General features: G+C 62.3%; 1 protein-coding gene across 1 annotated transcript in view; it reads left to right on the forward strand.

The window, feature by feature from the left end:
- Positions 1 to 1,117: 1,117 nt before the first annotated feature.
- NTSR1 (neurotensin receptor 1) overlaps positions 1,118 to 23,142 on the forward strand; it is a 38,240-nt gene continuing 16,215 nt past the window's right edge. Inside the window, exon 1 of the mRNA XM_038572814.1 lies at positions 1,118 to 1,840. Within this exon, the coding sequence (XP_038428742.1) occupies positions 1,118 to 1,840 (723 nt within the window). The remainder of the gene's footprint in view (positions 1,841 to 23,142) is intronic.

The following is a 23,142-nucleotide window of genomic DNA, read 5'->3' on the forward strand; positions in this document are numbered from 1 at the left end:
ACCAAGCCGTGCGGGATGCTTGTGTTGCCTTTGAAGGCTGAATTTTTAAGCGCACATTTTTATGCACTAGGATCCCCTGATGAGAACATCAGGTTTCTTCGGAACAGGCAGGCCCAAAGCCACTTGAAAAGAGGAATAAATACAGACCCACTCCAGCTGCGGACGGTGAACAGGTCTGGGCCGGGGCGGGGGGGTGGGGGGGCACTGGCGAGCTTCTCAGCCTCACCTTCCTCAGCCCCCACCACCCCAGCCTGCAGGTACAACCGCCCAGGTCCACACAGGGCAAGGCTGGGACCCCTGGGGCCGCGGGCTCTGGGGTGACTTGTGATCTAACCCAGGTGGTGATAAGACGGGTGGGGTACCCACCCATGCCCACCCATGCCCACGGGGGGATGAAGCCTCCCCGGGGTGCCAGGGATAGGAGCCCGCAGCTCTCTGCCTCCCCTCGTCCAGCACTCCAGGCCGGGGCACGGCCCAGAGGGAAGGGCAATAGGCCAGCTCTGCAGCACCCCAGCCACCCCAAGGGGCCTCGGTGCCCTGTCCCCCCTCCCCGGCACCTCCCTCACCCCCCCTGGGGGAGCGGGCCAGCTCCCTTCCTCGGATGGGCGGGGGGGGGCGGGGGCGCGTGAGAAGTTGGGACCACGGGGAATGAAGGGCGCGCTCCGGGGAGGCTGCGGGGACAGAGCCGACATCCCCGCCCCCGGGCGGCCCTGCGCGGGGCTGGGCGGGGACACGGGCTGGGGCCGCCTCCGCCTCCGCCGCCACCGCCCCCCCGCGCTGGGCGCGCCGCGCCGCCGCCAGCCGAGTGGAGGCGCGGAGCCCGGGAGGGCGCGGGCGCGGCGGGAGGTGTGGGCGCGGGGCGCGGGGGGCGCAGGGGGCGAGTGACCGAGGCTGCCGGGCGCCAGCGTGCGCCCCTCTCCTGCGCCCGGACCCAGGTGTGCAGCCGGAGCGGGGGAGCCGGTGCAGCGGAGCGCGGGGAGCCGGGCGGGCGGGAGCGGGGAGCCGGGGCCTCGAGCGCCCGGGGAGCGCGGCCGGGGCTGGACGGGGCGCCCGCTCGCCGTCCCGGGGCCTCCCCGCGGGCTCCCCCTGCTCGGCCCCCGCCGGAGCAGCGCCCACCATGCGCCTCAACGGCTCGGCTCCCGGGCCCCGGGGCGCTGCTCCGGGCGCCAAGCCCTTCCCGCTGCCGCCCTCGGGGCTGGAGGCGGCGCTGCTGGTCCCGGGCCTGGGCCTCAGCAACGGCTCCGGCAACGAGTCGGAGCGGCCGCGAGCGGCGCCCAGCAGCGACCTGGACGTGAACACGGACATCTACTCCAAGGTGGCGGTGACCGCCGTGTACCTGGCGCTCTTCGTGGTGGGCACGGTGGGCAACTCGGTGACGGCGTTCACGCTGGGCCGCAAGAAGTCGCTGCAGAACCTGCAGAGCACCGTGCACTACCACCTGGGCAGCCTGGCGCTGTCCGACCTGCTCATCCTGCTGCTGGCCATGCCCGTGGAGCTCTACAACTTCATCTGGGTGCACCACCCCTGGGCCTTCGGGGACGCCGTGTGCCGCGGCTACTACTTCCTGCGCGACGCCTGCACCTACGCCACCGCCCTCAACGTGGCCAGCCTGAGCGTCGAGCGCTACCTGGCCATCTGCCACCCCTTCAGGGCCAAGACCCTCATGTCTCGCAGCCGCACCAAGAAGTTCATCAGCGTCATCTGGCTCACCTCGGGCCTGCTGGCCGTGCCCATGCCCTTCACCATGGGCCAGCAGAACCGCAGCGCCGACGGCCATCACCCCGGCGGCCTGGTGTGCACGCCCGTCGTGGGCACCGCCACCATCAAGGTGGTCATCCAGGTGAGCAGCGCGTCGCGGGGGGGAGGGCGGGCAAGGGCAGGGGCCGGCAGGCACTCCCTCAAGGCGCGTCCGGCTTCTCTGCCCCTCAGCTGACAAGACTCCCCAGGCTGCGCACCCTCTGGGACAGGGAGCGGGGTCACCAGGAAATGTGACTCCTGGGCAGCTGGGAAGGGGCGGGGGGGGGGGAGGGGGCCGGGTGCTGGGGGCAGCCCCACCCCCTCTGCCCTCCTTTCACTGCGGACCTGCCAGCTCTTGGCCCCCATCGCATCCCCTCCTTCTACCTCAGGAGGCTGGGCTGTCAGGTCAGTGACGGCTCTGACGCTCCACAGATGGGCCTCGGCTGTCCCCAAAGTCCCTGAGAGCTAAGGCGGCCACTTTCATCGCTTCCCAAAGGCTTCATGGACCCGGAGGCTACGTGCATCCCCCCATGTGGCCCCCACACCGCCCCCGTGCCTCCTGGCTGTCCTGCTCCTGCTCACACTTGGGAGGGGGAGCCGAGCCCGATGCCCCCTGCGCCGGTTCCTGGGTTAAGCCCCAGAAGTCCTGGCTGTGAGCCAGGTGATGGCAGCCCTGACCTCACGGGGGAGAGGATTCAGGAGAAAGCACGTGGAAGCGCTCGCGTGCTTCCTGGCACGTCTTGGTGGTGATGACAAAGTTGCTTCTGCTGGGAAGGTCTTACGTATTTGGGCGTGGTGGCAGGTGGGGAGCTGCGTGGGGGGGCAACACCGGGGCCCAGTGGCCAGCAGCCCCCGAGGGCCTCAGCGAGGTGCTGCGGGAGCCCTGGGGGGAGCCCCCCCAGGAGAGCGGCTGGGATGAGGCGTCCCGACAGGCAGGGGAGTCGGCCCTGGAGAGAAGGCATCTCGGTCAGGGAGCACTTGGCAAGGGCCCTGAGTGGGAGGAGGTCTGGGCAGAAATGCCACTTGGGGTGGCATCATGGCCCTGGGACCGGGCAGCCATGGAGGTGCAGCGTGGCCTGAGGATGGAGGGTCTGGGTGGGGCCTGCAGGTGCTCAGCGGAGCCAGAGGAGGGGGCCAGGGTGCCCCCCGCCCCGTCCCCACTTGGCTGTCCTTGGACGCCTACAGCAGGGCCCGTGCTGGAAGTAGGACGGTGTGCTGGGGCGGGAGCTGGCGTCTGCCCCTCATCCCCTGGGCTGCGGCTGACCCTCCACAAGCCACCACCGAGTGCCCCCCACAACGCCTGTGCTGAGAACCTGTGGCTGCGGGGTCCCCTGCGTGCAGAGCACCCCCACCCCAGCCACATGCAGCAGGGAGGTTAGTAGAGCCCGGCTGCCTGTCTGCAATGTGGTCTCTGCACTGGAGGCAATGGCACATGGGGCCACGGGCCATGAACGGTGGGAAGTTGCCTGCTGCGGCTTCAGGGGCCCCGCGCCCCCCCCCCCAACCGCTCCTCTCTGGCCGGCTGTGCCCAGGGGCCTAGCAGCACGCCTCCTGCCTTCAAAGGGCTCACGTGGCCGGTTTGGGTCAGCAGATGAGGCCCGTAGCACTCGCTGCCCACCCGGGAGACGCCCCCACCCAGGCCCCAACCCTCTGGCTCCCAGGGCTCGGCCAGGAGCTGGTGGGTTGGAATCCTCATCAACAAGCCACAGCAGAGCAAGCGCAGCCCCCGAAACATCCCCTCTGTGGGTCCTGTGCGATCAGACGCCTAAGTGGCACCACTTCACCTCCCAAAGGGTCATTCCTCGGACTCCCTGTGCTCGGAGGCTGCGACAGCCACGCATGCAGGGTGCGTCCTGGTCGTTCCCCCATTTGCCAGATGTCTGCTGAGCGTCGACTGCAGACAGGCCCCCCCTCTGCGCCACAGACATAGTGCCGCCCGGGCATTGACTCGGTGCTTGCTGGCTTCCTGGCGCCCTTGGAGACTGGCCTGGCTTCCCCTGAAGGCCCGAACCACGTGCGTGGAAGACTCGCACCAGGCTCCCTTCCCTCCGTGCTGACCGCTGCGGGGGCAGGGGGGCCTCACCACCATCCCTGCTCCCTTCTGCACGCCCCGGGAGAGGTGCCCCGGGTTCGCGTCCCCCACCTGGCCTTCCAGGCCACTGGGCAGGTCAAGGCGAACATCCACTGTTTTTAAGCAGTGACTCCTGACGGGGGTGGGGGGTGCCTGTCTGTGTGTGCCCCTCTCCCCGACCGTGCTGCAAGTGGGGAGGTGTTGGCCGATCAAACAGCCCCCCTTTCCAAAGCAGAAAAGCCTGCATGTCTCCCAGGAGGCGGCCGGCCCTCCCCGTCCACAGGAGCCCATCCCCGGGCACTTGTGCTCAGAAATCATATTTAGAAATGAGAGGATTTGGGATCAGATTTCTGAGCAACTTTGAATAGTCATTCCTGAATTCAGCCGGGCATTTTCTGAGCGTGCAGCCTGGAGCTGGGCTGAGCGGAGCTGCTTGGGAGGGCAGCTGGAGCAGAGGCCCCCGGGCCTGGGCCCCACGTGGACAGGCGGCCGGGAGGAGGTGCCCACAGAGCCCGGGAGGGAACGGGATTCAGTCTCCCTCAGACTGTTGACAGGCAGTGAAGACTTCCAGAATGGAAGGCTCGTGTGTGCCAGGCCATCGAGGGGTCTTCCCACTAGACCGTCGCCCTGAGAAATAGCCCTGCCTCCACCACGTACCCGGAACGCGTCTCCCTGGGTGCGCGGCGGTCCCCACGGAGGCCCTGCCCACGTGGAGCAGCTGTGCGGCTCCTGTCCGGTCCCCTGCAGTCCTGCCCGCTGCCCTGCTCTGACCTCAGGCACCACGTCCGTCCTGTGCCCCGGCCGCTCTGTTGCTGGCTTCAGGTGGGGCAGGGCCACGTCCTTCCCTCCCGCGAACGTGTGCGAGTCCTCACTGAGTACGCGGGCGGTCCAGAGGGCCGAGGGGACCAGTGACCAGCGGTGGCAGAGGCCTGGGGCTTCGAGTGTCTGGCTCAGCTCTGACTCTGCCAGAGGCTCGTCCAGCCTTGTGATGCTGGTGACCCCCAGCCCTGACCCAGGGCTCAGTGAGGGTCCAGCTGCCCCCCAGGGCGGTTGCTCACCTGCTCGCCGGCTCTGGCGCAGTTGCGGCCTCAGCGCCTAGGCACGTGCTGCTCCTGTGCCTGTTCTCATTTCCCCAGTTAAAGAGGGAGGGCCGGGGGGGTGCTGACCCCCCAGTCCAGGGTTCTAAAGCTTGGGGGACTGTGCCCATAGTCGTGCAAACACCTGTAACGCACACACAGAAACACACATACACGTGTGAACATGGAGTGTACATGCGTGCACATAGATACGTGTGCATGCACACAGACACGTACACACAGGTTGTGCACACATACGTGCACACACACACACTTGTGCATGACCGCATTCCCACGCAGCATCCTGTCCGCGTTGCAGGGTGGGATCTGGGGTTTGGACGCGTGCAGCGGGCAGGGGAGGGAAGCTCAGCGCCCAGACTTCTCTAACAGGTGTCCTGAGCATCGACACCCAGGATCAGGGTCGCCCCGGCCCTCGGTGCTGAGGGACAACACGGGCAGAGGCCCAGGGCCCACGCTCGTCCTCACCTGGTGCCCCGTGGTGGCTTTGCCCTGGCAAACGGCAGGGCTTCTCCTCTGCCGAGACCTGGTTCTGCTGTTTTGGCAGTAAATTTAGTTTTTGTGATGCTCAGACCAGTGGTAAAGTATTTGCACACCGGGTGCAGGTGTGCTCCGTGAGCAGGGACGGAGGGAACGTGGGCGCCTCCCGGGGCAGGACGGCCCCTCCGCGGCCCAGCGGTGCCCAGGCGAGGGCGGGGATCGGGAGCAGAGTCAGGGACCGCATCGCGGTGGCAGCCTCGCCCCCCAGCGAAGGGCAAGGCCTGGGCGGCCTGCGCCAGCACTGCCGTGTTGCTGTTTTTCATGCCCCGTGCACCTCCCGTGGCCCCCGGGCTGGAGGACCCGCTCCTGGGGGCTCCCTGCTTCTGTCACCTGCTCAGATGGAAGCGCTTCCGCAGGGCAGGAGCTGGGCCCCACAGCCACCTGCCCCGGCCCTCACCTGATGCGACTCCACGGAGCAAGAGGCCGCAGGACCTCTCTCCACTGAGGCGAAGAAAACTGTTCCAGGAAAGTCAGACCATGAGTCGTGTTCTCAGGATCTGCATCCTGCGGCACCTCGATTCTCCGCTCCTCCCCCAGCCCGTGAGCCCCCGTGACGCCGGCACCTGTGGGAGAGGTTAGCGAGCCACGGGGTCCCCAGGAAGGTGGCTGCACGGCGCACGGACGCTCCTTCGGGTCCCCCAGGCTCTGGTTCAGGGACAGTGTGACATCGGTGTGCAGTCCCGACAGGGGAGCCGGCGGGGAGGGGGCCGCATGCCCCACAGGAGACCGAGGCCCAGCACCCGCCGCTTCCCGCCAGGGGCCCGCACCCGAGGGGACATCGCGGTGAGGTGGCTGCTGAGCCCGCGTCACTCCGGGGCCCGTCGGCCGGGGACGGGGAGGCTGCGTCACACCCTGACAGTCGTGCGCGCGTTGGGGAAACCCAGGAGCTGTGCTGGGGGTGACCTAGCGAACGTGGGTCCGTGAGAGGCGCACATGAAGCGCTCTGCGGCCCGGCCCAGCCCGTGAAGGCTCTGGGGGCGCCCGGTCCTCCGGAGGCTCCCTGCCCCGAGGGGCCAGCGGGGTCCCCCAGGCGGCGCTCTCCCGGCCGCGCGGCACCCGGGGGCAGGGGGAGGGCCTGCCACGACCCGGTGCTGAGCTCGCCCGGCTCCTCCCCAGCAGCACCTGCCGTTTGCTTGGCCGCTGCCCGCAGACGTGCAGCCACCCGGAGGCCCTGCGGCCGGCCTGGGCTCTTCAGGTCCCACCAGGAAACTGAGGCCCCGGGAGGGAGCCAGACCCGGCACCCGGCACCCGGCCTCCGCCCGCGGGGTGACAGGCACACGCGACGGCAGCGGGGTGCTCCACCGATCCCCGGGCCGGGGTGGGGACCCGGGGGGGGGGCGCCCGGAGCGTCCCTACGGCTCGGGGGGCAGCTTGGGGCTCCGCAGCCCGGTGGCCTCACCGCTGGGCGGCCGCAGGACCCCGGCTGAGCAGCGAGACTCTGGGCCTCGTTCCTTTGCCTGCCGACTCCGGGCTCAGACCTAATACACGCGAGATGCCTGCCACGGCTCGGCTCCGGGCGGCGGCCGGTGAGGGCGCTGGGATGCAGCCGCCTCTGGGGGAGCCGGGCCGTCGGATGCGTGGGCTCCCCTCCCGGGGCGGCGAGCTGTTTCTGTCACCCAAGGGCATCCACACTCTAGGGGTGCACACAGCAGGGCCCTGCAGGAAACCCTTTACTTTAACATTTACACTTAGTGAAAATCACTTTTCCTTTGTTTACTTCTGAGTTTTGGCAAGTGCACAGGCCCGCGGAACCACCTCCCCAGGGGCTGGAGGCCAGTCCCGTCGCCCCGGAGCTTTGTCTCATGCTGTTGCTTTGGGGCCCGCCGCGCCCCACCCCACCCTGGAACCCAGGATCTGTTCTCCGGGCCTTGCACCTTCCCCAAAATGTCACATAAACGGGGCCTCTGGGGTGTCCCCCATGAGTCTGGCTTCTTTCACGGACTCTGGCACTGGTGGCTCATCCAGGCTATTGCCTGTATCAATAGGGTCTTCCTGTGTCGGGGGAGGATTCCATGGTTTATTTATCCATTTGGCAGGTGAAGGACGTTTGGGCAGTTTCCAGTTCGGAGCAATTATAAATAAAGCTGCTGCTAATATTCGGGTATAGGATTTTGTGTGAACACGCGTTTTCATTTCCCCCAAGCAGACACTTAAGGAGCTGGATTACCGGGTCATGCAGGACATGTGTTCAACCTACTAGGGAATTGCCAAGCCTTTCCAAAGCGGATGTGCCGTACGGAGTGTCCACAGCCACGTGGGAGGAGGACTCGGGGCTCCGCATCCTTGCTGGCAGCTGCGATAGGGTTTTTTTTCTTTTTTAAATTTTATTTATTTATGAGAGACACAGAGAGAGGCAGAGACACAGGCGGAGGGAGAAGCAGGCTCCATGCAGGGAGCCCAACGTGGGATTCGATCCGGGGACCCTGGGGTCACGCCCTGAGCCAGGCAGACACTCACCCACCGAGGCCACCCAGGTGCCCGGCACCTGCAACAGTTGTAGGTTTGGGTTTTATTTTCATTTAGCCACCCAGGGGGTGTGCAGTGGGGTCTTGCTGTGGCTTGATTTGCGTTTCCCTAACGACAGGTGATGTGGAGCATCTGTCCGTGTGCCGTGGGCACCTGTGCTCCTTCTCTGCCGAACTGTCCGGCCAGGAGCTTGCCCAGGTGTTAAATGGACTTGTTTTCTTGTTGTTGCATTTCGAGAGTTTTAAAAATACATTCTGCATTCAAGTACTTTGTCCAGACATGTGATTTGCAGACATCTTCTCCCCTTCAGCGGCTTATCTTTGCGTTTTCCTAACACTGCACGTCCCCAAGGAAGCAGCTATGGTTCTGATTGGGTCCAACTTACCAGACATTTTAACGGATCATGCTTTTGGTGTTGTGTCTAGGAATTCACAAAGATCTTTCCTGCTGTTGTCTATCGTCTTTATAGTTTCATATTTAGGTCTGTGATCTGTTTTGAATTCATTTTTCTATAGGGTAAGATATGGGTGCCTTTTTTTTTTCTTTTCTTTTTTTTTTTTTCTTTTTTACATATACGAATCCACGTGGGCAGTATCGGTCATGAAAAGATGATCTTTTCTGCACTGGAGTTTTTTGGGCACCTTAGTCAAAAGCCGCCTGACCTCCTGTGCAGGGCCCCGCCCAGGCCCCGCTCCATCTGTGTGTCTGTCCTGCCCCTGCCCCCACAGGCCTCCAGCACCGCAGCTCCACAGGACGCGTTCCAAGCAGCCTGCGTCCTCCAGCTGTGCTCCTTTCCAAAACTGCTCTGCTACTTTTGTCCCTTGGCCTTCTACGTAAATTTTAGTCCCCACAAGAAAAGCATGCAAGGGTTTTGATTTAGAGGGGGTCAGTGTGTCAAGCCGTGCTGGGGAGACACGGCATCCTGACCCCGAGACATCCAGTCCCCGGGTACAATGATCCCCCCGCCAAGTTAGGTCCCCTTTGCTGTCCTTGGAGCCAACTTCCCACATACAGATCCTGACGTAGTTTCTTAGATCTATGCCTAAGCAGTCATGTTTTGGGAATTATTTTTCTATTTCCAGTTTTCCATGGCTAGCGTAGAGAAGTGCGATTGGGCTTCGTGTGGTGACGTCCTGTCTTGCAACCGTGAAGAGCACACTTATTAATTCTACAAATTATTTTGTGGGTTCCCTGGGATTTTCTGCATAGACAGTCGCGTTTTCTGCGAATAGAGGAAGTTTTATGTCATCCTTTCCAATCTGTACACCTCTGATTTCCTTTCATTGCCCTATTGCTCTGGCCCGTGACTTCCAGTAGGATATGGAATTGGAGCGGAAGAGAAAACTTCCTGGCCTTCTTCCCCATCTTAGAGGGGAAGTCTTTCCACTTTACAATCAAGGATGAGGTTTTTTGTTCAAGGTTTGAGTAGATGCCCTTTATTGGATTAAGAAATCATGAATGGATGTTGGATTTTGTCCAGTGCTTTCTCTGCATCTATTGATTGGTATGGTTATGTGGTTTTTCTTCCCTAGTTAATATAGTGAATTACATTGATTACATTTTTATTGCAGTAAAATACATATAACATAAAATTCACCATCTTAGCCACCGCTAAGTGGACAGCTCAGTGGCCCGAGGCATGTTCTCGGTGCTGGGTGACCATCCCCACCACCCGTGTCCAGCAGCCTTTCACCTCCCAATGGGAACTCTGTCCCCAGGAAGCAGCTGGTCCCCGGCCACCACTCCGCCTGCCCCGGAGACCACCGCTCTGCCTTCTGTCTCTGTGGATTTGACGACTCCTGGGACCTTGTGTCAGTGGAAAATGTTGACTGGTGTTCAATGTCGGACCAGCCTCACGTGTCTGGTCTGGGCTCCTTTTTATATATTGCTGGATTTGGTTTCATATTTTGTTGAGAACTTTTGTGTCCATGCTCATGAGAGATGTCGGTCTGTGGCTTTACTCTCTTGTGCATCCTTGTCTGGCGCCAGTATCAGGGTTGCGCTGGCCTCATGGAGTGATCTGGGAAGTACTCGCTCCCTCCTGTTTCCTGGAAGCGATTATGTGGACCTGGGAGTCTGTCTTCTTGAAAGGTTGAGTAGAGTCCCCTAGTGAGTACGTTGGCCAGGGGTTTTGTTGGAAGGTTCCAGCCATGGGTTCAGTTCCCTTCATGGGCGTGGAGAGATCCCAGGGTTGTGTTTCTGCCTGAGCAGGTTTGGGCAACTTGTGACTTTCAAGGAATTGGTCTATTTTCACATTTGGGGGCGAGGAGTTTGTGGCATTCCTGTCGCCCTGATGCTTCCTGCAGGTGCCAGGACCCCCCCTGCTCTCACGTTCCTGGTGACCGTGCACCCTCTTTCCCCTGGTCTATTCTGCTGGGAGTTTATTGATATTATTATGCTTTTTTGAATAACCAGCTTTCGGTTTCATGAATTTTTTTCTGTTGTCTCCCTGGTTTCTTTTTCTTTTTCTTTTTTTAAAGATCTTTAATTTATTTACTAGAGATACAGAGAGAGAGAAAGAGAAGCAGGTTCCATGCTGGGAGCCTGACATAGAGACTCGATCCCGGGTCTCCAGGATCAAACCCTGGGCTGAAGGCGGTGCTACACCGCTGAGCCACCGGGTCTGCCCCCTGCTTTCATTTTTATTTACTTATGCCCCGATCTTCATCTCCTTTCCATGCTTCTTTTGGATTTAATTTGTTCACAGTCCCCTAGATTTCTTCAAGGTGGAAGCTTAGATTATTGACTCCGGGCCTTTACCCATCTGTAGTTTAAACATCGAATGCTCTGACTCCCCTCCTAAATGCTTGCTTTAGTAGGATCTTAAAACTGTGGAAACATATTCTAATTTGATTCAAGATATTTTATTTCTCCTGAGACTCCCACTAGTGTTTGGACTGTTTAGAGTCGTGTTGTTTAGTTTCCAAATGTTGACAACATTTGTCATGATTTGTAATTCCGTGTGCTTAGAGAACACACTTGCATGATTTCGGTTCCCTGGAGCTGTTCACATCTGTCCGGCGGCGAAGAGGCGCGACCTGTGCCAGTGAGTGACGTGTGCACAGAACACACACTGGCTCTGGTGGGTGTCTCTCCCTCTGAGGGTCAGTTGGGTGGATAACATGGTGTCATTTAGTTCAAAGCTTCCATTGGTTCTTTCAATGTAGTTTCTTTTCATCTTGCAAGAACTTGTATCTTTCCATTGATTTCAAGAGTGTTGCCTTTACCTCAAGGAGCATGGTTCTTGCACCTGCTCCAGAGTCCTCATCTCAAGTCCCACCATATACGCCTTCCTGAGGGAGGTCCATATATTGTCTTTCCTGTGAGTATTAGTCACGTTTTCCTGGTTCTTTCCATATCAAGTGGATTCTGGGTACTTTCTGAACACTTTGAATATGGCTGTGTTGTTTAGAACCCCCTGGAGAATGTTGATGTTTTTAGTGGATTCTTTTCTTTGGGCAGAGAGCCCAGGTAGAGTGGCCAGTCGGCCTCCCTGGTGGTGGTGGCTCCGTCAGTGCTATCTGCAGAGCCCGTGCACACACCACGCAGGGTTTCGTTGGGAGGTGGCTTATGGTGTGGTGCACCTTTCTGGTCCTTCCTTTACGCTGCTTCTTTAGGTGTGTTCCATGCACGTGCAGGTCAAGGGTAAGCTCAGGATCTGTGTCAATTCGTGCACAGAAATTGGGGATCCCCTTGCCAGCTGTCTCATGGCTGAGATTTCCTCCCACACCCACCAGTTTCCAGAGACTCTTCTCTTAGTCCTCTGACTGGAAAGCCAGAGCACTCCATTTTATTTCCTCGCCCGACTTTCTTGGGTACACCCGTCTGTATTTGTTCTTGTAACGGCTATTCTGGGGCTGTAAGCATGCATCCTTAAGTGATCAAAGTCTGGTAAGAATTCACGTTGTGCCCATTCACGCCTGACACTTCTCACTTCTCATTGCTCACCTGGAGGGCTGCTTTAATTAAATAATTAAATTAATTTTTTAAATTAATTTAAATTTAATTTAATTAAATTTAATTAATGTCTGTTAAAAGGTGAATTTATTGTAAAATTCAGTAACTCTCCCTTGACGTATTTAACAGGTCACATTTTCCTGTTTCTTTGCATATCTAATAATTTTTTATTTATGCTGAACGTAGTAGATGGTGCATTGAAGAGCCTCTGTGTTCTGTTACCTTCCTTTCAAGAGTGTCGACTCTTGCTGGGGTGGGTCTTCCGGTTACAGACTGATCACCCTGGTTTACAGCTCGTCTGTGCAGCTTAACCAAAAGCCCAAGCCCCTCTGACTCAAGTCCCAATGTCCCCTGTGGATTGGGGGGTTTCTTTCAAGGCTCAGTTAGGCTTAGTTTAGGGCACAATGCTCATTCCTCAGGTGTGGACCTCCTGGCATCCGAGCAGAACACTCGGAGTGTTAATGAGGCCTCTGCCCTCCAGCACTGCCGGGATGCCAGGATGCCAGCCACCTCCCACAAGGCTGTCAACATTTCAACCTGTGAACCCAGCCCAGGCCAGCCCAGAGCCACGAAGAGCCCCTCACAGGCTTCTGAGAACCCACCCGCCCAGGAAGGCCTCTCTTTTCAGTGACTTCTCTGCAGATTCAGACTGCCCTGCAGCCCCAGGGCTCTTGCTGAGCTCTGTGTCCTCCGCTGGAATAGCCATGCTGGGTCCAGACCTCAGCTCCTAATGTTACAATCAGGAAAATGTCCCCAAGGAGAGAAACGGGTGACAGTGGGGCTCGCCTCGGGAGTTTCCCTGCTCTCGGCCACTGTGGTCTTGTGCCGAAGCTCGTCCTGTGCCTGAAACGACTGGCTGGTGCATTGTGTACAGTTGCATGGTTGTTTATGACAGGAGAGCTAGTCCAGTACCCAAGTGGGAGTCATCCTGGATTTTAAACACTGCCTACTTTCAAAAATATCTGAGACAGTTTATGATAGAAGATGTTGGTTCAAAGGAACTATTAAAACAAAGCTGCAAAGAATACCCAACAAAGAAACATGGTTATCCTAGAAACGGGAAGTTGAAGAGAGCCACTGTGTTTGAGTAAATCTTATACTGGAGCTTATGAAAAACAGAGACATTATTTGGACTTAAACATTTTTAGCACACTGTCTGTTAAAAGGTGAATTTATTGTAAAATTCAGTAACTCTCCCTTACATATTTAAAGGTTAAGAGCATTCTTCAGCGAGTTCTGTGCTCTTATAACTCAAAAATGCTTCCTCTATTTAAAAAAAAAACAAAAAACAAAACAAAACCCACATGATTTCAGCCTCCTGAAGTTCAGAGAGTCCGGGCTGTTTGGGATGAGTCCCTGTTCGGGGGTTGCTAAGTTGTGACTGCTCCCAGCAGGCCGCGGGAGGCTGCTGTCCGGGGTCTAAGTTCCCCCGTCCTCTGGCAGGACCACGAAGCCTCCACCTGCGAGGGCGGAAGTGCACCTGGGTCATGTCACTTGGGAGCCCCGGGCGTCGGGACATCCAGGACTTGCTGGTGCCGAGCCAAAATCAAAGATTTGTCCATTTGTAGGTCCGTCTGCTTCAGGCTCTGTGCCCAACAGGATGTGCACGGTCGGAAGCTGTTGAGGTCACTATTTATTGCCTGGGGCTGAGGGAGAAGCGATCACATCTGTCCGGCCTCCCTCCCAGGATCTCTGCGTCTGGGCTCACCAGCTGCTCCTGGAAACCCGTAAAGGGAAGGAGCGCCGGGTGGGGGCAGGGAGCTCCCCAGCCTAGGGGAGACCCCTCCTGGACTGCCGCAGGGTGCGTAGCCCCGTAACGCCGTGGCTCTGTCTCCCCCACTCCAGGGGCGGGCCTGGCGAGGCGGGGGTCAGCCAGATGGAAAAACGTTCCGATTCTTTGAAACCAGCTTCTGGTGAAGCCTCGCTCTCCGGCGGCCTCCAGGGGGTCGTGGCCTCCAGGGGTCCCCTGTCTTCCCGGGACGACCGGCCAGGAGCACAGGCACCAGGGGCCAGGGCCCGAGGCAGGATAACGAGACGACGCAGATGCGAGCCCCTGTGAGCCAGGCGTCGGGCAGCCGGGTCGTGGCCAGTCCCCTGCGGCGCTGGCAGCGAGGCCCGCGTGAGGCAGGACTGGCCGCCCAGAGGCCCCCCTGCTCCCCACAGGCTGGCAGACGCCTGGGCCCTGGACTCTGCCCCGAGGCCTGCTGTGCTGAGGGGGCTGCCCTCGGGGGCACTGGCGCCCGCTGGGGGACCCCTGCCGCCTTGGTGCTGCGTGGAGTTTGAGGAGCAGCGGGCACTTGCCAGGCCTGGGGCTTGCAGGGTGCAGGTCCGTGGGGGCCCTTTCCACCCTCGGAGGCCCAGAAGATTGGGGAGGCGGCCACGCAGACGCCTGAGCATGGTCTTGTGCCGAGGTGCACCCCAGCCGCAGGAAGCTTTCGGGAAGAGCGAGGCGCCTCTGAGGCACCCCTGTCACACTTGCCAGCGTGCTAGACGCAGATAATTGCAGGGCACTTACACAAGCTTAGCACCCGTTCGACTTCCTGCAATTCATTTTCCTGACAGCTTGTTTAAAAGACGCCCGTCTAATGTATTAAAATGCCTACATTTATGTCAGATGTGGAGATGAGCTGGAAGAGGCGCAGAAAGCTTCCAGTTCAAACCAGCTGGGCGGGCCTTCGTGTCTGGAACAGGCTGTAACCCCACGCAGCTTCCTGCTCCTGCCCGTCCTGAGACCCGTGTAAGTGTCCTGGGGCCGCGGTGACCAGGGACCACGACTGTGTGGCTCAGGGGGCAGGAACCCAGCCCCTCGCGGCTCTGGAGGCCAGAAGTCTGAGGCCAGGGTGTGCGCAGGGCTCGGCGCCTCTAGAGCCTCCTTCCTGCCCCTTCCAGCGTCCCTCCCGTCTGTGCCGGTGTCTTCTCCTCGTGTCTCCTGTCTGTGACTCTCCTCTTCTATTATAGGGACGCTTGTCACTGGGTTTAGGACCCCCCGAATCCAGGGTGAGCTCATGTCGACATCCTCACCTGCATCTGTAAAGACCCTTTGTCCAAATAAAGCTACACTCACAGGTTCTGGAAGCAGGACCTGGACATACGTCCTGGTGTCCCCCAGCAGCCCCACTGGACAGCTCCAGGGCCGCCCGGCCCGGCAGGGGGCTTGCTCCTGGGCAGACGCTCTGTCTCCTGGCAGGTGACTGGTGCCCTGGGTCCAGAAACACAGCAGGTGCCGGGGCCTCTCTCTACAGGACGGGGGTGCGCGCAGACCCCGCGGCCCCCCATGAGCTTGCTCCCCAGCCCTGAGACCCGCCGAGACCCGGCTGTGGAGCCCCGACCCCGCCCCGCCCCAGCCCTGACCCTGCCCCGACCCACCCCCACCCCCAACCCCGCCCCACCCTCGCCCCGGGACTCCCCAGGCAGGAGCTGAAAGGAGCCACGGTCCACGGGGCTCCGCAGGTGGGCAGCAGGCGCACAGGGGCCATGCTCACCCGCAGCCTCGTCGCAGCCCCAACGGGAGCCCTTCGTTGGCATTTAGGGCGTCGAGCACCACTTCCAGCCCTTTCTGAGGTCCGCCTGCCGGGTTGTGATGACCCTTCCCTGACCTTATTAACGAATCACAAGGTAGTGGGGGCATCCTGGGGTCAAGTGCCCCCGGCTTCCCCCGTGGTGCGCTGGAGTCACCAGCGTGAAAACCCCGGCTCCGCCGCCTGGACAGGAGCGGATTGGCTCTGGGGCGGCAGCTGGGCCCGGCCCCGGGATTTCCGCCTCCATCGGTAACAAGCAGACGCCTCGTCATCCCTCCTGCCCCGGAGGAAGGGCCGCGGCGCAGGGGAGCCCAGGAGGACGGGCTCTTTCCGAAGGACGCCCAGGGGGTGCCCGGCCTGGGGGGTGGCGGCGTCGGGCCCGGCCACCCCTCCCTGCACCCCGTGTCCCGCCTGTGAGGCGGCACTGCCGTCCCCTGCCGCCCGCACGCTGGTCCCCGGAGAGGCCAGCTGTCCCCTCACGTGTGGCCCCGGAGCCCAGCGCGGTGCTTCCCGAGTGCCCAGGACGTGCCTCCCTATTATTATTCATTATTGGCGACTGACGTGGGGTCGCGTGGTACCGTCTGTCATCCTCTCCGCCGACATAGGGCCCCCACCGGCCGCCCGCGGCCCTCCCACGGGTCACCGAGCTTCTGTCTCCAACAGGCCCGTCCTGCAGACTTCTACTGTCTGGTTTCTAAAAGCGGCAGAGCTCATTTCTCAACATCCCCTCTGCAAAGCTGTTTCTATTTCAGTAAAACTTGAAGCCGTTTGTGGCTTTAACTGCCCGCCGGTGCTTGGGCCCCATTTCCACACGGGGCCGGTTGAGCGCTCGGCGGAAGATAGCTTCTGACTGGGGTCAGACGGGCCAGGCAGGAGCCCCCCGCAGCGGGGAGGCCTCCAGGCCCCCAGGGACACCCCCGTCCAGGTCCCCGCCCGGGCACAGCCCAGGGCTCAGGCCGCACCCACGTCCAGCCGCCGGGATCAGGACCCGTAACCCCTCTCAGCAGCCCGGGCGGGGCTCAGGGCAACCGGCCAGGACAGCGGGTGGCCGTGCGTCCAGCGGGGAGCGGGGAGGGCGGATGACTCAGGTGTTGGGGTGAGCAGTGATGTCTCAGCGGGGCGGGACCCAGCCCGGGGGTCCTCCCTGCCCTGCTCCTGTGGATACGAGGACAGTGTCTGTCCGTCTGTCCATCCGTGGAGGGCCCTCGGCCTCAGCCAGGCAGCCCGGCTCTCAGCTGCATCCCCTATAGGCAGGGCCAGTGCTCGCCAGCGCCGGGGCTCCAGGCCTTGGCGTGAGGCTGGCAGGTTATGGGGGAAAAGGAAGAGGAAGGCTGACGGGCCCCGAGGGCTCAGCCCCAGGCCGCCGCATCCCTGCCTGGCAGCCCACCAACACGGGGGGGGGGGGGGACATCCAGGACCCCCTGTGGGACCTGAGCTCAGCCCTGCTGGGCGTGGGGGAGGGGCAGCAGCAGGAGCTCAGGCCCCCCAAGGCCCTGAGGGGGTGACCACTCCCCTGAGCCCACGACTGAGAGCCTCCCGAATGTGAGGCTGGGGCGCTATTGGGCCAAACTGGGCAGGGTGGCCCCCCGAACGCCCAGGACGGGGCCTGGGGTACACCCCGGGCTTGTTGAGCAGAGAAGCTTCGGGGTTTAGGTCTCAGGTTGGTTTGGGAACCCTGGCAGGATGTGAAGGCGTGGTGACAAATGCTGAGACCCCCGGGAGTGTCCCCCACAGTGGCCCCACCGTCGGGCCCAGGGGCAGGGCTGCTGTGATGCCGCCTGCAGCTGTGGGCCCTGCCCGCCCCCGGGGGCTGCTGGGCTCACGTGGCAGCCCCGTCCCCCCGGAGCCCCGGGGGCAGGTTCTGCTCCCCCACAACAAGCGAGGCCGCAAGGGGTGGTGGAGGGGGACGGGAGCCTGGCCTCTAGCTCCCCGCAGCAGGTGGAGGATGTGGGGCAGCCACCTGCAGGGAGGGGCTGGCGGCTGTCGGGGCCCTCAGAGGCCTTCGGTCCCCCTCGGGCCATGGGGGGTGAGGACGGGTTCCCCCGCCTGTCACCACCGGGGGGCGGGATGGATATGGTGGCTCAGGGAGTGCACAGCGGCCCCGGGTCCGGCCACAGCTGGGCGGCCTCCCCAGCTCTCGCAGGGGCACCTGGCAGCCCCGGCTTAGGTCTTAATCCTATAATTTTGCGTCTGTTTTAAGTGGAACTGGGTGCATCCTGAGGAAGGTGACGGTGGGCGCGGGGTCCCCAGGACGGCCGTGGGAACTAAGAACTACGGGGACCCAGGGACCGTTCCCAAACATCCGAGGGCCGTGACGGGGTTCTGCCTGGAAGCTGTTCCTTTTCTCCATTTCCGTGGTTGTGCCTTTTCCGCACGGCGGAGCTGGAGCCACTTGGGGGGGTCCCTGTGCCGATGGGCTCCTCTCTCCCTCCTCCCTGTTTCCCTGGCCTGGGAGCCCGTTTCTTCCTGGCCCTGAGTAGCTCCCGCCGTCCGGATGTCCGCAGTTCACCGTCACCCGCTCGAGGGCCGCCCGGCCGCTCCCAGGGTCTGGCGATGCTGAGCCCCGCCGCCGTGGACACCCACTTGTGACACTCGTGTGGCCGGAGGTCTCTGCTCCTGGGAGCAGAGCCACCAGACCACATCCCGTCGTTTTAACCAGCAGTTCCCCGATGACATAGGGTGTCGAGCATCGCTGCACGTGCCCTGTTGGGTCACCCGTAAATCTTTGATGAGCTTCAGATCCTGCGCCCGTGTTTTGAGGTATTTGTTTGCTTATTGGGTTTTAAGAACTCTTTGTATGTTTGTAGGTTTCAGAGAATTTTTCTGATTTTTTTAACGTGGTGAAATTCACATAAAATCTACCGTCGTAATCGTATTTGAGGGCGCAGCGCCCTGGCACTAAGCACGGTGCCGCCGTGTGCGGCTGCTGCCCCAGCCGTCTCCAGGACTCTCTTCATCTTGCAAAACGGACACTCTGTCCCCCCCCCGACCTCCCCCAGGGCCTGGCGGCCTCCGTCCCCCCTATATCCATGAATTGGTTCCCCCAGGGGCCCCCGTACGTGGGTCGGGGTGTTGTGACTGGCTCGTGGCACGGGTTGGACTCTGTAGGAGCAGGTGCCAGAACTCGCTTCCTTTCTCAGGCTGAGCCACATCCCGCTGTGCGGACGCAGCACATCCTGTTCGTCCCCCCCCGTGGGTGGACACTTGCTGGCTGTGGGGCTGGTGCTGCGGTGAACGTGGGCGTGCAAACGTCTCTCTTTGGGGAACACTCCCAGGTGGGACACACGGTAGTTCTTTTTTTCATTATTGTTATTGTCTGAGGAGGTGCCAAGCCGCGTGGCACAGAGGCTGCATGTGCGTGTTTTACTTCCCGCACAGGAAGCGACAGGGGCCACCATCCTGCGGGCCCGCCTCGGGCTGGCCGGGTCACGCAGCCTTGGCAGCAGGTCAGACGTGGCCGAGGGTATGGGCCCCTGGTCACCCCAGCTGTCCAGGCTCGCGGTGGGGGCACCGTGGGGAGCGCATCCCCACGCCGTCTGCTCCCTGCTGGTGAGGGACGGGGACGGCCTGCCGTGTCCTGGGGGAGCCGCAGCTCGTCCCGCTCCTGCCCACCCCGTCCAGCCCTCCTGCCCTTCCTGGGCTGTGCCTCCCGGCCCGTTGGGACCCCCCAGGGGCGACCCTGAGGACTGTGCGGACAGCCGCGTGCAATGGGCGGCTCCCAGGTTCCAGAATGTGAAGCCCCCACCAGCGTCGGAGGACTTGTCACATGGCAGCGGAGAGGCGGGGCCCAGGCCGGCTGTGCCCCAGAAGGGAACACGCAGCCATGAATATTCACGCCGGCATTGGACTTGCAAATCCCCAGTAATTTAAATGTCATCAAGGCGTGCGGGCACCTTTTGGGGAGAAGATCTGTCAGAGAAAATGAATCGTGATCACCAGTCATGACGGGGAAGCGGCCTCCTCAGTCCCCGGCGGGGCGGCCGGAGGCTCCTCCAGGGTCACCGCTCCGGGGGCGTCGTGAGCGCTAACTCCGGGGAGCGGTGGGGGAGGGGACCCTGCCCGGCTCCCCACTTCCCCGGCTCCGGAAGAGAACCATGGAAAGCCAGGCCATAGAGGCCGCCGGTGGGCCGCAGGTGGGGGACACGGGCCCCGCAGCCACCTGCCACCTGGGACCCCCACGGCCGAGGGCTGCGCCCACCTGGCTGAGCGGCGCTGCTGCGGCCAGGGTGCGGCTACTGGCTTTTCTGGGTGAAGCGCGACCGCGCCCGCGGGTGGCTCCCGCCGCTCCCGATGGCGTTACGAGCTGGCTCCGACCCTCACGGCCGCCCTCCAGGCTGGGGACTCCTTGGACCGTCCCAGCTTACGGGGCAGGAGACTCCCAGATGGGGACACCGGGGTCTCAGACACGCGGCAACATCGGGTCGGGGCGGCTTCTCCTTGGCGCTCCCACCCGTCCCCAGCGTCCTGTCCTCGGGGCTTAGCTACTCAGCGTGACTCTGGTTCATTTTTGAGATGCGGGGGCCGGTGGGGGGCAGGTGACGGGGCAAGAGGGGGAGCCCTCCCCGCGCACGCCCGTGGGCCTGCCCTGTGAGGCTCTGGCATCCTCAGCCTGCTCGTCAGGCTCCGCTGCCGCTCTCGGGGGAAGCAGGGGGGGCCCTGACATGTCTCCGGGTGTTGCACACAGACTTCCCGCCCCTTTGTTCTTAGGGGACACCTTCAGATCCTGGCACAAATGTTTCATGGGGGGGGGGGGTTCTTTAAAGATTTTATTTATTTACTTATTCCTGAGACACAGAGAGAGTGAGGCAGAGACACAGGCAGAGGGGGAAGCAGGCTCCACGCAGGGAGCCCGATGTGGGACTCGATCCCGGGACCCCGGGGTCTCACCCTGAGCCCAAGGCAGACGCTCACCCGCTGAGCCCCCCAGGTGTCCCGTTTTGTGGGTTTTAAATGACCAAGGACAGTGGCCTCCAGGCCCCGGGGCTTCCCCGGCAGGTGCGCCGAGGCGGCCCCACTTCTGCGGGCTGGTGCACAGCCCCTCGGAGCCGGGCCGTCTGGTCTGAACAACGGACACGTGTGCCTCCCGGGGTGGAGGCTGCGTCCGAGGTGAGGACACGGCGGATCCGGTGTCTGGCGAGAGCACAATTCCCTGCTGGTGACGGCGGCTTCTCGCCTGTCTTCACATGGTGCGGGGGCACAGGAGCTCCCGGGGGTCCCTGGTGCAAGGGCCCCACCCTCACGGCCCACTCACCCCCGACGGCCTCCCTCCCGACACGACACCCGTGGGCGCCACATCCCAGCGTACGAACCAGGGACGCAGCACTCGGTGTGCGGCAGACCGACCTCCGGGCGGCGGGAGGGGAGCGCACCCCCGGGCCGTGTCGGGGGCTGAAGAGGAAAGGCTCGGGCTGGGGAGAGGGCGGCCTGGGCCTCCAATGCCCCCTCGTCCCCATCTGCGAGGCCGCCCAGGGGGACCAACGGGGAAGGGTGGCCCAAGGTGGGGCACCCACCAATTCCTGTTCACAGTGCAGCGCCCTGCGGGGGGTCCCGGCCGCGGTCCCCACCACGCAGCCTGGTCGTCAGGGCCCCGCACTTACCCTTCCCGCCCCTGCAGGACCCGGCACAACCCGGAAGCTCCATGAGGGGACAGTTCGTTCTGAACACAATCCTTCAGCGGCAGCCTGGCTCAGGGCGCAGGGCAGCGGGGACGCGGAGGGCAGCGGGGTGAGGGCGCCAGGCCGGGTCCCCGGGGCCCGCAGCACCACGACGCGAGTCCGTGTTTAAGGGACTGCCCTGCTTCTGCTCACGCCGAAGCCAACTGGGAACACATATGGAGCCACACGCGCACGCTCAACACGCACACGCACTCACAGAGACGCACACACTCATGCGCTTGCACACACTTTTGCACGCACTCAGACACGCTCACGCACACTCACACACACTCGCCTACATGCTCACCGTGCACACACACAGAAATGCACATCTGTGCACACACGCACACGGGAACGCTCATGCCCATGAACACGCAGACGCACAAGTGCACATGACAAGCCCACGAAGCACGAAGCAACGTTTGCTGATGGTGGGGACAGAGGGAAGGTCCCCCTGAGACGCCAGCGAACCCAGACCCCGAGGGCCCCAGGCCCGCCGGCTCAGCTGCCCGGCTCCACGTGTCTGGCTCCACGCTCGAGTTCCGAGCCGTCGGCACAGAGCCCGCTCTCGCGCTCAGGTTCACTGAGATGCTGCTGCTCTTTCAAGAAGTCAGACCCACGGGTGAGCCTGTCTCCCCAGGAAATAAAAACGAAAGGAAACGGTCCCCCGGCCCCCTGTGGGCCCCTCGCCCCCGCTCTGCAGCACAGCCGACGGGGGATGCCGCAGGAGCCGTGACTGTCCTGACAGAACCAGCCCCCAGATTCGGGGGCAGGACGGCCCGCTCGGCTGCGTGATGATGCCCTGCCTGCCGTTCCCCAGCTTCCTCGGCGCCCTGCCTTCTCGGGGCTTCTTGTCAGCCCTGGGGTGGGGGGCGGATACTTACACGAGGGGTGTTTCTCTTCAAAGAGAGTGTAGTGATGCGGCTGATAAATCAAGAGCCACAGGACTCGTCGGGAAGGCAGTGCATCCACTAGCTTCTGCTGCGTAACAAAACAGCCCCAACCTCGTTGGCACGAACAGTAACGTTGCTTGCGATCCTGGGGTGGCGGTTGGGCTGGCTCTGCTGGTCTGGGCTGGGGTCGCCTTGGTGGCTGCTGTCCCCCGGAGGCTCCCCGGGCCTGGAGGAGTCCGAGACGGCCTCACGTACCTGCGTGCAGGTTGGCGCTGGCCCTTCCCTAGGCCTGGCCGTCCAGGAGACCAGCCACGGTCTCCTCACGCTGTGGTGGCCACGAGAGCAGGAAAGCGGCGGCCTGGCTCGGGACGCAGGGTTTCCGCTGCATGTCACCGGTCAGAGCCAGGCCAGCACGGGCTGGGCCGCAGACTCCACGTCTCGGTGGGACGGGTGGCCAACCACATCGCCAGAAGTGTGCGCCCAGGGCTCTGGAAACCGTGAGCAGCGTTCGAGGACCCTCCTCCATGGGCCACGGCTGGCCAGTTCATGGCAGTCTTGCTAGCGGAGGGACCCGTGACAGTTGTGTCATGACCCAGGATGTCTAGGGGAGCACCTCGCCGGGGTGGGGGGGGTAGGGAACATCGCGAGGCCACGGCTGCCCGTGATGGTTAAGAAGGCAGCTGGGAGGTCCCCAGGATTGCAAAGATGCAGGCCACCACCGCGATGGCCACGGGCGGCCGTGCTGCTTAGGGACATGTGGGGGCGGGCGGCAGCCGGTGTGGGGACAGCAGGCACGAAGGCCAGAAGACACGGCTGCTCACGCGGAAGCAGCCACAGCGGTCCGCGGCCTCGCAGCCCCGAGGGCGGCCTCAAAGTTAATTTTCCAGTGTTAGGAACGCGCTGTCTCTGCTCAGTCCCCCGAGCTTGGGTTTTTCCTGTAGCTTCCGAGCTGGTGAGACTTTGTCTCCCTGTGGCCGAGTTCCCTGGGATGACACAGGCTGGCCGCACTGACCGCACACCGTGGCCCACCGGCACCTGCGCGGGTGGTTGGCCCGCGGCCACGGCCAGCGCGGAAGCCCGAGCCCCAGGACGCCGGGCCGGAGGGGCCGCTTCAGGCCGTCCGAGAACACTGGCCTCGCCTGTAGGGCTGGTATCCACAGGGCCGCACAGGATGGCCCCGGGGGAGCCCGGGAAGTGCCCCGGAACACCGCA

Source organism: Canis lupus, chromosome 24 (genome assembly GCF_011100685.1).
Source record: "Canis lupus familiaris isolate Mischka breed German Shepherd chromosome 24, alternate assembly UU_Cfam_GSD_1.0, whole genome shotgun sequence".
NCBI classification, from domain to species: Eukaryota; Metazoa; Chordata; class Mammalia; order Carnivora; family Canidae; genus Canis; species Canis lupus.